The 15,947-nt window shown below is 36.5% G+C and overlaps 1 protein-coding gene across 1 annotated transcript in view; it reads left to right on the top strand.

Moving 5' to 3' along the window:
* The window catches only part of LOC121877242, an 83,902-nt gene that overhangs the window by 26,536 nt on the left and 41,419 nt on the right, over positions 1–15,947 (top strand). The window contains exons 5-7 of the mRNA XM_042382888.1: positions 3,237–3,418; positions 3,591–3,719; positions 5,931–6,086. Of these exons, the coding sequence (XP_042238822.1) occupies positions 3,237–3,418; positions 3,591–3,719; positions 5,931–6,086 (467 nt within the window). The remainder of the gene's footprint in view (positions 1–3,236; positions 3,419–3,590; positions 3,720–5,930; positions 6,087–15,947) is intronic.

The following is a 15,947-nucleotide window of genomic DNA, read 5'->3' as shown; positions in this document are numbered from 1 at the left end:
TATATCTCTTTCCTAATGGCCAAAAATTGCTCCATAACCTTGCCCTTACTAAGCCATCTCACATTGTTGTGCTAGAGTAAATCATCATACCTGGCTCTGACTTCTGTCTAAAAGCCACGAAGTAGGCGATGCTGTAGTGATGATGCTGCTCCTCGCCAGAAGTTGACAAGTTTCATCAACTTCTCCATGACCTCAACATACTGAGGTCCACATCAAACCTAATCATGGTCCAGATTCGGACCGCCAGTTGAGTACCTCTGGTCTAAACCATGCATATCATCTCGACTCTAAACTACGCATCTCTTCAACTCGGTCTTACATGGGTAAGCACCTTCCCATTACATTTAGACCGTGGGCACGAGGAAAAATCTTTACAGCTAACAAAAATGTGTACAGTACAGCATGCCCTTAAAATTTGCGAACCTCAGTTATTCGTGGATGACACCCTGCATGTACCCAAGAATGTCTAAGGGTAGTTTTAAAGTTGCTGACATTTTTGCGGCTGGGACAGGGAGCCATTCGTTCTAGAGACAGTAATTTCTTTGATAATGTATTCTTTTTAGCACACCCTCAAATTTTTTCATGAGATGTTTGATTTCTGATGTATTTTGATGTGTTTTGTTCAGATCTGACCTTCATTTCCATAGGAAATGCGTTTTTTTTTTTTTTTTTAGATGCAAGTCATCTTTGATAAAAAACGGCTATTTTCCTTCAAAAACGAAGGCGAGATCTTAACAAAATACATCAGAAACCAAACCTCTAGACCCCTAAATTTCACTAAATTAACCTACCTTAACCTAACCTCACCTAACACCTGCAGGCAATGACACACCTCACGACTCCAGACAGCTAGCAGAGGGACAAGAAATGGCGGGTGGAGATTTATTGATCTAATTTTTTAGGCGTTCCTCACTTGTGCGATTTTTCTGAAAGAAGCATGTTTCCAAGAGGCTTCAAAGGTTAAGGAATGTATATATGAGGTAGAAATTGCCTAAAAGTAAGTGCTTCTATGCGATTTGAAGATGTGCTAAACCGAATAATAACCATTTCTTTTACTTGTATAATATATGTGTGTGTGTGTGTGCAAATAATAATAATAATTAATGGTTTATTAAGAAAACATGGCAGCCCGAAGGCTGAAAATATACAACGAAGAGAGATAAGTTACATATGGTGAAATCGGGGAGTGGGTCACTTGATTGACAATAGCTTTCAATACAGAAACATAAAGATTAACTTTAGGTCTGGTACTGTGGGAGCTGGTCTGTTGACATTCTTGTGACCTGATGTCGACGCCAACAAAGTCCTTCCCACTGTCTTGATGGCCGTTGTCCCTGACTGCTAAGCCGCTACCTCACTACAGCTGCAGATGTACCACGTGGTCTGGGTAGGTCCTCCAGCTCACACAGGGTGTTGGAGATGGTTCTTGTTCCTCATTTGATGTAGTTAAGAAATCACAGTTCCTCACCTGGGTGGAGTAAGGAGTCCTCATTACTATCCTGGTGTAGTTTGGAGTGTGTTACGAACCACGCCATCAATTGTCATGATCTACCTACCCAGCACTACGAACCACGCCATCTATTGTCATGATCTACCTACCCAGCACCACGAGCAACGCCATCTAGGGACGAAACACGAGTATGACTAGTCTTAGTTACCACTCCGGGGTTCCCTTCTCCATATCCTGGTTGTTGCGTCACCTCCTCCAAGTCTTCCTCATCAGCTCCAGATCGAGGAGAGTTCAGTTCACTCTGGGAAGTGACCACACTAGGATCTCCTATCCTGGAAACCTACGGCACAGTGACTACCTACCATCTTCTTCAATACTCAGCCTTACTCGTCAGCCATCTCAGCACTGCACTTGAGTATTTTGTAATCTTATATTGCCTCCCACCTCCACTTGCTTCTGTTTGTTGTATGTTGTATAAATACAGTATGTATATACTGTTAAGCCAATGTTGCGTATGTTTAGGTTAAGTATGGTTAAGGGTAAATTATAGAAAGCTGAATATTTTGTTGAGGATTTTATGGTACTTTATTATACACAACAAAAACTCGCATCCTTTGTCTACCCTTTTATAGTCCGATTGTCTTTGTTTTTTTATTGTTGTTGCCTGTTGGGATCTGGGTAGACTTTTAACTATATTCTAAATCCCCAACTCGTAACAAGTGTTTGTTGGATTCTCATCCAGTGTTGGGGATGGCTAGTGTACCTCGGGCTGGGTGCGTCTGGTCAAGGTGTCGGGTCAACATTGGCTGCTAAATACTGATTGTCGCTCTTTCAGTTGTTTCTTCCTTTCGAGTTGGAATTGTCACTTTTGTACATCAGTTGTGGGTTGATCATCAATATTTGCACTGTACTGTTGGTGGGAGGAGTTGATAAATCCAGATGGGTAGGAAGAGATGGAGAAAGGGAAGGCCCGACAAACCAGGCTGGCAGCTGTCTCCATGGTCAAGAGACCACGGCCGTGTTAGCAGGCAGCGCCGACTATACATGTCCTTACCCTATGAAGGCTGAAGGAAGTCTGTGTGTGTGGACACACATATACAAATATATAATAATGGGATAATCCTCCCACAAATAATCAGAAACAAGACAGCAAAATGTAAAAAAATTTTCGGGTCTACCCCCGAGTCAACTCCATGCTTTGTTATAACTTAAATAACAAATCACCGAGTTGACTTGAGGGTAGACTCACATTATTAATACATTTTTGTTTTGTTTCTGATTATTTGTGAGAGATTATCCCATTATTGTTTATTTGTATGTGTTTTGTGTATACACACACACACATACATATATACAATACAGGTAAAAGAAATAATTGTCCTAAGGGCAGATGGAATATACATTACATTTCTTTGCTCATGAGTAAAAATGTCCCCCCTCTGGTCCGCAAATGTTATTTGCGGATTTGGCTATTTGCAGCCATAGTGAGAACCTAACTCCTGCGAATTTTAAGGGCATGCTGTATAAACTTTTATTTGCATTAGGTAAAATAATGGACAATCAAAGACAAAAGTCGTGTTGCGGTTTTGTCCGAAGATTAAATATAACTACCACAAGGCAGAGCGCACCAAAGTTTAGCCCTACGGCATATGTTTTCACCAAATTTCACGACACGACTTTTGTCTTTCATTGTACATACTGTACATACATACATACCTTGTACAGTAATTTGTTATCTTTAAGAGTAATTTCTGCTGTGCATTCAAGTGTCTTCATTCTCACTTAGGTGGACACTTCTGGTTTCCAATGTCATCAAAGGTAAAATGTCTTGATGAACAAACCATCAAGCTACTCAAGGTTGGATCATGGGCTACAAGTGCAGGACATGCTGATTGGTACACAATTCAGACTGTCAGTCCCAACTATGGTGGTGACTTTTCCAATCTCGCCTGCTTCCTTGTTTTTAAGGTGTGTAAATATATGGAGGTCTAAATCAATAAAGGATATATCACAGTAGATTTGGGAAGATATTGTACAGTATTACATAAAATCAGAGGAGTTTCATGAATGTTAAGGGATGAGGAATTATTCAAGAGAAGTAAGATTAGAGAAACGACTGAATCCATTTTGCTTTCCACAGGATGAAGTACGCGCTAACACAGATGACTGGAAGGCACTGGGGATGCATGGCAACATGTCAGGCCCACTGGTTATTGAGGGCAAGTTTAACCTGGACAGAATGATTGGCCCACCTGGTGATGGTGGTTTGGTAGGTTATAATGCTGTTTGTGTAGTGCAGTACAGTAAACCCTTGCCATTCACAAGGGTAGGTTCCAAGAAATGGCGTGAATTGAGAAAACCGCGAATAGCATCTTGTATAATACCTTAGTGCACTATACTGTGTATGAGAAACAGTCACCAATACTTAGATTTGTATGTAGAAGTTTGGAGCTTGATGAAGTGGTGCACTGTGCATAGGGAGACATCTGAGGTGGGTTCATCAGGATCACAGTTGGAAGAGGGTGATGCAGTGGTGGTTGGTGGAGAGACGGGTGGCTGGGAGGAGGAGGGTGGAGCGGTGGCAGTAGCAGCTGGTTCTTTCTTGAAAGACATCGTGATTGGTAGTTGTTTCTTCTTTGCTTTGAGGTCTTTAAACATTTCCTGGTAGGGAAACAATATCTGGTTGATTTCTTGAACCATTTTAAGGCTCCGTTCCATGGAAGGGTCGTGGTCAACAATGAAATCGGTTACTTCTTTACCTGTAGAAATAGTTCAATAAAATTGTCCAAGCTCCAACCTTCTTGTTGCAATTCCATAATTTCTTCATCTTTTTTGGCACCTTTTACCAACTCTTCCAAATTCTCTTCTGTCAGTTCCTCTCCATGCCCATCAATCTGCTCTTACACATCTTCAGCAGCCATGTCCACAAACCCCTCACCACCCAACTGACGTGCAACACTGACATTCACATCCTTACTATGGACGGAAATCCCTGGAAGTTATTCACACACTCGGGTCATCAGGTTTGCCAACAAACATTCACGGTCTCTGGTTTGAGTTTATCGAATGCTTCACTGATGTTGGTAATGCAGTCTGCAATGGTGTACTCCTTCCAACACTTGCTAACATCAAGGTCAGGGTCTGCATCCATGGCACTACGGCTACGAGCATTGGGTGTAATATGCCTTGAAGGTGTATATTACACCCTGATCGAGAGGCTGAATAAGAGCAGTGGTGTTAGGGGGTAGGAACAACACCACTACTCCTGAATGGCTAAACTGCAAACCTTCTGGGTGGCCTGGTGCCTTGTCTATCAATAATAACACTTTTAATTTCTTCTTCTTGGAAGCAAGGTATTTTTCCACTTCTGGGACAAAGTATTTATGGAACCAATCCAGAATGCTTGTATAGTTACCCATGTCTTTTTGTTAGACTGCCAAATAACTGGCAACAGGCTCTCGTTTTTTCCCTTTAAAGCCCTCGGGTTTATGAGCGGTAAAGCAAGCCAGGTTTGATCATGTGGCCCGCCGCATTGCCACAGAAGATGAGCGTCACTCTGTCTTTGGGTGCCTTGAACCCAGGGGCACACCTCTCCTGCTTGTTTATGTACGTTTTATCAGGCATTTTCTTTCAATATAGACCAGATTCATTGGTATTAAACATTTGCTCTGGTCTATAGCTTTTCTCCTCTATTATTTTCTTTAACTTGGCGGGACAGGCATCTGTGGCTGTGTGGTCAGCTGATGCGGCCTCCCCAGTCAGCTTCACATTTTGGAGAGAAAATCTTTTCTTAAAATTCTTGAACCAACCTTTACTGGCAATAAAAGCTGGTTCAGTAGCCACACTAGCCCCTTCACCACCTGTTGACTTGTAAAAATGAGCATAAAGACTTTGACGCCTGGAGTTTTAAACACCCTTTTCTGTTGAAGAGGGTTGTCGTGTTTCAACCCGAGTTTTAAAAAAAATTAGTCCTGAAGGACACCGCAGTACAGTTCTTGACTGGGTGGTGTGGTGGTAAAATTAACTAATTCCAATATTATAAATTAATTTTATTGGAATTAGTTAATTTTACCGCCACACCACCCCGTCAAGTACAGTACTGTACTGTGGTGTATCTACCTGTGCCAGTGTTGGTCAAGTCTGGTCTTGAATGAGCTCACATTCCCAACAAGAACTGAGGCAGATATATTTAAAGGAATGATCAATAGAACTATGGTGGGCAGTACAGTATCAAATTACTAAAGGAATAATACTCCAATACAGCTATTTAACCTTATTGATTAAGAATTACTGCCCAAGTAAAGTTTTTATTATAGCCATGAACGGTTGGGATGGTGCTGACTGTTAGTTTGGGCTTTGTATAATGTATAATTTGAAAACTATTCATTGCTATTGTTTTATCATAAAAGAGAGTTTTAACACATTTCTCTCTTCTGGTTCTATTTTATACAAAGAGTAAGTATATTTACAAATTCCTCAGAGTAATGATGAGTGTGTTGACCCATTCTTCCTCCTGTGTACCTCTTCCGTCTGGAATGGCATCTCACTAGCCTGTCTGGATATAGCCAAGAAACATGTCACTCGTAAGGCTCACGCTGATGTAGGAATGAGAGTGTGTGACTACCCAACCATTCAGGTGAGTTGAGTTTGTGTATACTGTATGAGAATACAGCAAGAACTTTTTTGTCCATATCAAAGAAATTGTTAGCTATAATTCTGCATTACTGTGTTCAAAGGCTTGCTCATACAAATGACTTTGTAGTTTGTTTAAATTATTGATAACTATGTAACATTTTAATACCCTCAAATAGTTACAGGAATGTCCACCTGCCTATCTCACAAAGTTCTGTTAATTTTTTCTTTACTTTATCCACTTCACCACTAATCAGGCTGTTAGCCACTTGGGTGGGCAGTAACATGGTATGCATTGTTGGCATGTGCTGGGCATTCCTTGGCTCCAGAATGTATCTGACTTTGAGCCAGTGTTGGTCAAGTCTGATCTTGAATTCTCTCACACTGGGTGTCATCACAACATTATCTGGGAGATTGTTCCAAGATTTTATAACTTGCCCCAAAAAGTTTGCCATGACAATTTTCTGAACTTATGACTTCTTCAAACTGAGGTTGTGACCTATAGTGGGATGGGCATCAGCTAGTTCCAGGTATGAACACTCAACTGACCACAGGATTGTGCTCTGAGGTGCTTTTCTATGTACTGTATATTAAGTTGTCCGGTCCCATGTCCATCCATAATATGAGCTCGGCAACTGCAGGCATTCTAATCTCTTTGGGTTGCCTTCTTTTGGACATTTTCAATCAATTTCCAGTCTTGAAGGTATCTCGGGGACTAGATGGGATGACAGCGCTCCAAAGTGGGAAGTAACTTTCATTGTAAGAGCTTTATGAAGGATGGACCATTATGTCAGTGAACACCCTTGTTATAAAACTACACTAAACCTTCGTTAATTTGACAAAAAGGGGATTCTGGGTCACTCGAATTACCGAAAAATACGACTTAACCGAGTTTGGAATATTTGCCATTGTTCGACAATTTCCGAATTTTTGTGATCGATTATTTGTTCATTTTCTTTTTGGTTTTTGCACCTTGTCTTGGCTGCCACTTAAAGTGATCTGTTTATAATTACTGTGCAAGCATAAATATTTCCTTAATGTGCATACTTTGTGAGGAAACCATAGGAGACCATGGACGATAAATTTTGGTATATGAGGGCTGTCACTAGTTACACGTAAAATTTGGGAGCATATCGACCCCCACATGCACAGATAGTTGTTTTAGCTACCCCCTGCCTGTCACGTGGGAGACGGGTTCGATTCCCCGCCGGGGAGTTTAGTTTTTATAACATTCGTATGTTTTACTGCGCATACAGTAATAATAAAGTAAATAATACAGTAATAAATACCCTAAATGTAACTCTGCAAGGTGAGCTGACGGATGAGGTGACTATGTGTGAGGTGAGGTGAGGTGATGAGGCAGGAGTTCAGTTGATGTGACAAGGCACTTACACAGCACACACATTCGCAGCTCTACTAAACTATTGTCTTATAACATTTTAATTTCTAATTTCTTTTTTAAAATTAATTGATACCTGATAGCTCGGTTAGGTTACTTTTGCACTTAACAACTGATCAGTGGATAAACCAGGGCATATCGAGACACGTTACACACTACAGTAATATTAAGTTACGATAAATACGAGTGTAACGAAGCGTGTTGGCATTTGGGCCTTCATTGTTGAGTGTCAGAAATTGGACAGTGAATGCATAAGAGCATCAAGGTCTTTTTAATGATGTGAATGTGTCAATCGATGTAGCAATTTTAATGTTAATCGTGATTATATATTGAAATATTCTCCGTACTTGACTGGAGCTATAGGCTGCGGGGATACAACCATAAAACTATTGCTATTTGCCAAGATTTATTAAAAAATAATTTAAATGAGGCGTGTTCACTGCTGTGATTGACCGTCCAAAGGACAGAGTGTAGTACTGTGCCTTCAGCTAGGACAATCCATAGTGATAACAGTGATGGCTGTGGAAACTTAAAAATCAATTGAAGTGGGGAAAAAAATAGGGCAAGCAACAGTCATGAGTGCCTGGAAGTAACCAAGACACAGATGCCTGCCCCACTAGAGGTCACAGCTCAAGGTTGAAGAAGCCACAAATCCAGAAAATTGTGAGGGCTAACTTTCTTGGGGTGAGAATTGTAGACTTTGGAATAATTTACCGGAGATTGTTGTGATAGCAACGAGTGTGAGCACTTTCAAAACCAGACTTAACCAGCATTGGCATAGGTGCCGATAATCCTGGAGCCAGTACATGCCCAGTAATTTCCAACTGTGCTTAACAGATATGTAAACAACTGTCCAAGCAGTTAATGAGCTGATCAGTACTTCGAGGATAAAAATAAAAAGAGAGTAAAGTGAAGTACAGGGACGAACACCCACCAATACAATCGAGGTCCCATAAGGTCAATTAATTTAAGAATCCGACATAAGTACAACTGGTTCGTAGAATTTACGTGCGAGAACTAGTTTGCGTGGCGTAGAGGCGGGTGGGGAGTGATGCGTCGCCCAGCCACACGCCTTGAGGGAGCATCAGTATGGTTTACCCTCACTGCATTAACGTGCGTGATCAAGTGCAAACTGTTGTTTTTTGCTTATTTACTCTTTTTTCTACTGCCATCATATCTCTCAAATGCAAACCTGATGCAAGTGATAGTGCATCCAAGAAAAGGGAAACAATTGCAATGGAAATGAATGTTGTTGTAATTAACATTCTGAAATACCGTATATCTCGGCTTATAAGACGGAATTTGAACATTAAAAAAATCTGCCCAAAGTTAGGGGGTCGTCTAAATCACCAGGTATAAAATTCTTACCTCTTAAATATTGTGGTTTAGTGTGTCAAGAGTGGTGATGGAAACATCGTAAGCCACTCACAAGGTCTTGCCACTAATTATTTTATACTGAAACTTACGTTTGGCAAGCTGGATTCAAATTAAGATTACCGGTATATTAAAATAATAAAAATGTATTATAAACCTGTCTAACATACCGTAAAAGAGAATTATACCCTTGTAATAAACACAGCTATCATCACACACCCCTCCCCACGCCCCCCCCTCCCCCCCATTTGCCAGTGAGGAGACAAGAATGGGAAAGTGACTGCGAGATTGGGCTATTTTTAGCCGTGGAGGTGGTCAGTAATGCATATCGGTATATTTACTGATAATACTTAGGTATCTCCTATAAATAATTAATTTAAAATTTATTTTTTTACAAGGAATATTCAGTAAATGACTGCATTAATTCTTGAAACTACTGACAGTTAAATACAGACGCTTAAGTGACGTCACTAGTGTTTACACTACACCAGCTGGTAACATTTGATGCCATTACTTAAAGTGAATTGGCCTTATTTTAAGTAACTAACCATAAATAAATACAAAAAGTAAAAAAAAAGATCAAAAGTGAGAAATAATATACTGTATGTATGTTCTGTTGTCAAAGTTAGAGGAACAATTCAAACTGCAATTGTGTGTAAATGAGGCAGAAAGTCAGGTCAGCGATGAACCTGGGACTTGGTCACAATTTTCGTGATGCCATATGGCAGCAGGGTCTACCATTAGACAACACATTATGCTTCCAATATCTTCCCAGGCGGTAGTATCTACCTGTTTGGTAGCTGCCTACTACCTACACAATTTTTAGTAATATTACTTTGATACATGATAAATTAGACAATGAAAATAAACATCAAATTTAATTACCAAGACGCTTCCCATTGGCAGATGTAAGAAGAGGGGGAGATGGGCTATTTTTATCCCGTCTTTGTGTCTGAAGTGGCCAGTAATACCATATATTTACTGATCATAATACTTATCTCCTAAAAATAATTAATTTAAAATTTATTTTTTACATAGAATATTCAGTAAATGACTTTTAAATAAATAAACAAATAATTCGGTAAATCTATTTCAAGTAAATGGAAAATAAGCAAACAAATGTTATTTACCACCACCCTTCCCTCTGGCTCAGGGTGAGATGGAGGAGATAAAGAAGGCTATTTATAGCCAGTCTTTGTGTCTGAAGTGGCCAGTACCCTAATGCACCATAAATAATTCATTTAACATTTATTTTTTGTACATATATTTTGTTGTATATATATATAATATATATATATATATATATATATATATATATATATATATATATATATATATATATATATATATATATATATATATATATATATATATATATATATATATATATATACACAGTTGTGCCCCATACTTGTGATTAATGGGGCAGAGGGGTCAGCGTTAAGTGAAATCATGATTAAGTGAACAACAGAACATATATGGGATTAATTCCAATAGAAACCCGGCCCGACCCCCAAACTCCACTTTTTGAAGGCCACATAACTATGTTGTAGTAGTAAAAATAACATCTTAAATTTTATGATGGTACATGCACACAATTAATACTTAGAGAAATAAGAAATACAGTCCTTGATTAATCCCATTCAAATAATGGACCAACTCCCTCCCCCTCTTCTCCACACTACACTGCTGGCTCTTCCCTCTCTGAAAATTTTTTGAGAAAACCACTAAATTTAATAAATAATACCTCAAACTAAAGTTGGGATAATACAATTGGTGTTGCTGGATTCTTGTAAGACCAGGAATATTTTGAATATAAATGTATATATTTTTAAAAAAATAACATAGTTACTCAGAAAACATTTTATCTAAAATTTGTATGTCTAATGAAAATATATGATGTTTATATTCAAAATGATCGCAAATTATAAAATTCCCAGCAATGTATGAAATTATATTCTATTTGGGTAATTTGTGAATTTTATGAAGCTAAAACAAATATCTTCAGTTAATAAAAAAAATGTTCTTCTTGATACTATCTGTCCAATCAAAGTACCCACCTTGCCTCCCCCCTCTTCCAACCACGCGGTCAGTCAACCCTCCCCCACCCCCCACCAATCCTCTAAATATTAACCCGAAACCAATTTGTATGAATTTTTATGACTAAAACAGGCAGTCAGGCAGGGGTGGCGGGTGAGAAATCTAAAATAGCGTCTCGGCCGGACCACTCACCGTATATGTGAAAAATCAAGTGTTAAGTGAAAGTTAGGCCAACGCTTCCGTATATAAGCGTTAAGTGAAACGCTTGGGGATTGGGTCGGTCGGTTTTCAGATTTCCAGTTCTCAGGCAGTACTTTTAAAACTAAAATTTGGGAATAAAGAAAGATGAACAGGTCATTTTGATAGTTTATTCATTAGCAAATATAGCATCTTCATTTATCAAAGCAGCAGTTTAAAAAGCATGATCCTAGAATTTTATTCTTTGCCCTTTTTGATATCATAAATTGTAGACTTTCCAATGTTGTATTTTCCATTAGAACAGTATTGCTCACACCACGCATTAGTTTTGCTTAATTATTTCATGTTTGTCACCAATTTCAACGTGTTCTTTCTTCTCACACAGCAAGTTTATCTACTTTAGATTATTATGGGCTTGTACAGTAATCTGTAAATGGAAAGAGTAAGACTCAAAATATTGTTCTATTCATACTGTGCTTGATATAATGCATTCACGGAAATGTAATATTTTTGCTAAATGGACGACGAAATAAAGCAGAGAAAGGGATCAAATCGTGACTAAAAACAATGATTTCAAGCTTTCTGCTCTTAAAAAGATGTTACCGTAATCACTTTCGAATGGTTTATGAAAAACTGTTGTATTGTATTACAATAATATCCTAATTGACTCTGAATAAATATTACGATACCATATTTCTGAATATTTTCATTAATATCCATCAAAACATTTTTCTTTTGTCATCGCCTGCAGCACCAAACAGCTTGCTTCTTCCCAGTCCTCTCTCTTGAACAGGGCTAGAGGGCATGTGTTGAATCGTTTTCAGTTAAAAAACTATTACATCACATGATATTTTACCTAAACTGCTTCTGAATGAATATATTCTGAAATAAATAATATGTTTTGCTGAAACGTGATGTATTTCAATGTAAAATAGATAAATATATGCTGAAAACAAAAGACTTTACCTAAGCTTCCGATGTTCTTGAGATGTTACTCGTTTTTTAATAGTTTTCGGTTAAAATTCTGTTATATTACAATGATATTCTATTCATACTGTGCTTGATATAATACATTCACGGAAATGTAATATTTTTGCTGAAATGACGACGATAAAGTGAAAGTGGGATAAAAATCGTGACGAAACAATGACTTCGCTTTCTTTCGTTCAAAGATGTTACCGTAATCACTTTTCGAATGGTTTAGTTAAAAACTGTTGTATTACAATAATATTCCTCCTAATTGACTTGAATAAATACTTGAATGGAAATATACAATATTTGTTGAAAACACCATGCTTCAGTGTAAAGTGTTGTAATAATAAATGGTAAATAATTTGCTCTGTGTTTCAGTTTATAGGGAGGAGCGTTTACTGAAAGGGTTTGTTGTTCGCCACCAAAAACGTGGGTCAACTATAAACGCAGGAATATCATAAATTAACGATTTCTTGGTCAAAAATCAGGGTCGACAGATAAACGAGGGGGTTTATAGATGAGTATATACGGTATGTTGTCACAGTTTGATTGCTCGCTTTTAAAGTGGAGACCCGCGGGTCGCTTGTTATGCTGTGCGCTAATGCTATATACACACAAAAGCCGCTAAAAAAATAATAATAATTAGTTTTCCAAAAGTCCGGATTTCGGTGGTCCGGATTTTGGCATCCCGGATTTTATATATATATATATATATATATATATATATATATATATATATATATATATATATATATATATATATATATATATATATATACATACATATATTAAAGTTTTACCTCACCAATCTACGTTTCACTTACGCAGCGTGATATACGCCGTGCCTTTCAAAGCTGAACTTTCATTTAACGATGGATTTCCACATATAGCGAGTGTCCGAGACTATTTTTAGATTTGCCCCACCCGCCAACCTGCCTGACTGCCCTTTTTAGCTCATATAAAATTCAATAGTTATAATTTACATTGTTCTTATTATTTGTGATCATTTGAATATAAACATCATATATTTTGTCTTTAAACTTACAATTTTTAGATAAAAATTTTTCTCTAGGTAACTATGGTATCTTTTGTGCAAAAAATATATGACATTTATATATTCAAAATATTCCCTGGTCTTACAAGGAATCCAGCAATGTCAATTATATTATCCTAACTTTAGTTTGAGGTATTATTTATTAAAATTTAGTGGTTATCCCACACATCTCTGGGATGGGGTGGGGGGTGGGGGGAGGAGGACCAACCGACCATCTGTTACCCTGTGAAGAATATTTTTTTTTTATTAACTGAAGATATTTGTTTTAGCTCATAAAATTCATACAAATTACCGGTCTGAATATAATTTACATTGCTGGAATTTATAATTTGTGATCATTTTGAATATAAACATCATATATTTTGCTTTAAACTTACATTTTTAGATAAAATTTTTCTCTAGGTAACTATGGTATCTTTTGCAAAATATATGACATTTATATTCAAAATATTCCTGGTCTTACAAGGAATCCAGCAATGTCAATTATATTATCCTAACTTTAATCTGAGGTATTATTTAATACTAAATGTTAAAAACTCTGGAAGGAGGATTGGTGGGGGTGGGGGAGGGTTGGGACTGACCATTCGGTTGGAAGAGAGGGGGGAACAAGGTGGGTACTTGATTGACAGATAGTGTCGTGAAGATTATTTTTTTTATTAACTGAAGATATTTGTTTTAGCTCATAAAATTCATACAAATTACCCGTCAGAATATATTTACATTGCTGAATTCTTATAATTTGGTGATCATTTTGAATATAAACATCATATATTTTGCTTTAAACTTACAATTTTTAGATAAAAATTTTCTCTTAGGTAACTATGGTATTTTTGTGCAAAATATATGACATTTATACCAAAATATTCCTAGTCTTACAAGGAATCCAGCAATGTCAATTATATTTTCTAACTTAGTTTGAGGTATCCACACATCTCCTTGGGACGTTGGTGGGGGGGGGGGGGAGGAGGGACCGACCCACCATCTGTTAGCCGGCTGTGTAGTGTGAGAGGGAGGGAGTTGAGTCCATTATTTGAATGGACATTAACTTCATGCACTGTATTTCTCTATTTCTTAAGTATTAATTGTGTGCATACCATCATAAAAATTAGATGTTATTTTTACTACAACATAGGTATGTGCCTTCAAAAAAGTGGAGTTTGGGGGTCGGGCGGTTTCTATGGAATTAATCCCATATGTTCTGTTGTTCACTAACATGATTTCACTTAACGCGACCCTCTGGGTTCATTGACCGCATATAAGTATAATTGTATATATATTTGATATCATGGGAAAATGGAAACAAACGAGTACCTTAGCCCATTTTCCGTGATTTTATCAAGATTTATCTTATCCACGCTATTGATTTACATGAAATATATATATATATATATATATATATATATATATATATATATATATATATATATATATATATATATATATATATATATATATATATAATATATATATATATATATATATATAATATTTATATATATATTATTTATATAATATATATATATATATATATATATATATATATATATATATATATATATATATATATATATATATATATAATATATATGATATATAATATATATGTATGTATGTATGTATATGTGTATGTATGTATGTATATGTGTATGTGTATGCATGTATGTATGTATGTATGTGTATGTATGTATGTGTGTATGTATATATGTGTGTATATATGTGTATATATGTGTATATATATAATTATATATATATATATATATATATATATATATATATATATATATATATATATATATATATATATATATATATATATATATATATATATATATATATATATATGCAAGTAAATCACTGTAGGTACAGATATATGCTAATTATTTCATGTGAGTACAGACTGCTAGTCTGTACTGACTCCCTGAAGATGAATTACACGAAGTTCTAGAACCTCTTAGTTATATACATATATATATATATATATATATATATATATATATATATATATATATATATATATATATATATATATATATATATATATATATATATATATATATATATATATATATATATATATATATATATATATATAATATATATATATATATAATATATATATATATATATATATATATATATATATATATATATATATATATATCAAGTAAATGGAAAAATTTTCCTATTAATAAGACATTAGTTCCAGTTACGGTAAATAGCAGAGCGCTTCAGTGGCGTCACTAGTGTTTACACTACACCAGCCGTAACATTTGATGACATTACTTGAAGTGAATTGGCCTTATTTTGAAAAACCAAGGATGGTTGGTAAAGGACTACTGAGTCAGTGGGTAAGTGTCACATTTGGGGTACTGGTCTTATACAGCGAATAGAGCTCAAAAGCTACTTTTTAAATGGAAATTTGGGGGGGGGGCCGTCTTATGCACCCCGACGCCTTATAGGCCGAGATATACGGTAGGCAAAACATCCTCGGTCAGTGGTAAAGTGTTGGGCTCCAGTCGGTCAGTGGTCAGAACAATTTTAAAAGACAGAGAAAATTCTTGAATAGGTAAAAGGATCTACACCAATGCATTCAACTGTGATAACAAAACAAAGAAGTGGATTGCTAATTGAAATAGAAAGATTCTTAGTGATATGGGTGGAAGATCAAAATCAACGGCATTTGCATCCAGTCGAGCCTGGTTTCCGTAAAACGTGAGAAGCTTGCATGTTGACTTGAAGGCTAAACGTGGTGAAAAAAGTGATGGTGAAGATTTTGTTGCTAGTAGGGGCTGGATTAATTAGTTCAAGGTTAGGCCAAATGGTGTTTG

This window comes from Homarus americanus, unplaced genomic scaffold, assembly GCF_018991925.1.
Source record: "Homarus americanus isolate GMGI-L3 unplaced genomic scaffold, GMGI_Hamer_2.0 scaffold367, whole genome shotgun sequence".
Taxonomy (NCBI): domain Eukaryota; kingdom Metazoa; phylum Arthropoda; class Malacostraca; order Decapoda; family Nephropidae; genus Homarus; species Homarus americanus.
The sequence above is the reverse complement of the archived record's forward strand: the minus strand, read 5'-3'. Positions and strand labels throughout refer to the sequence as shown.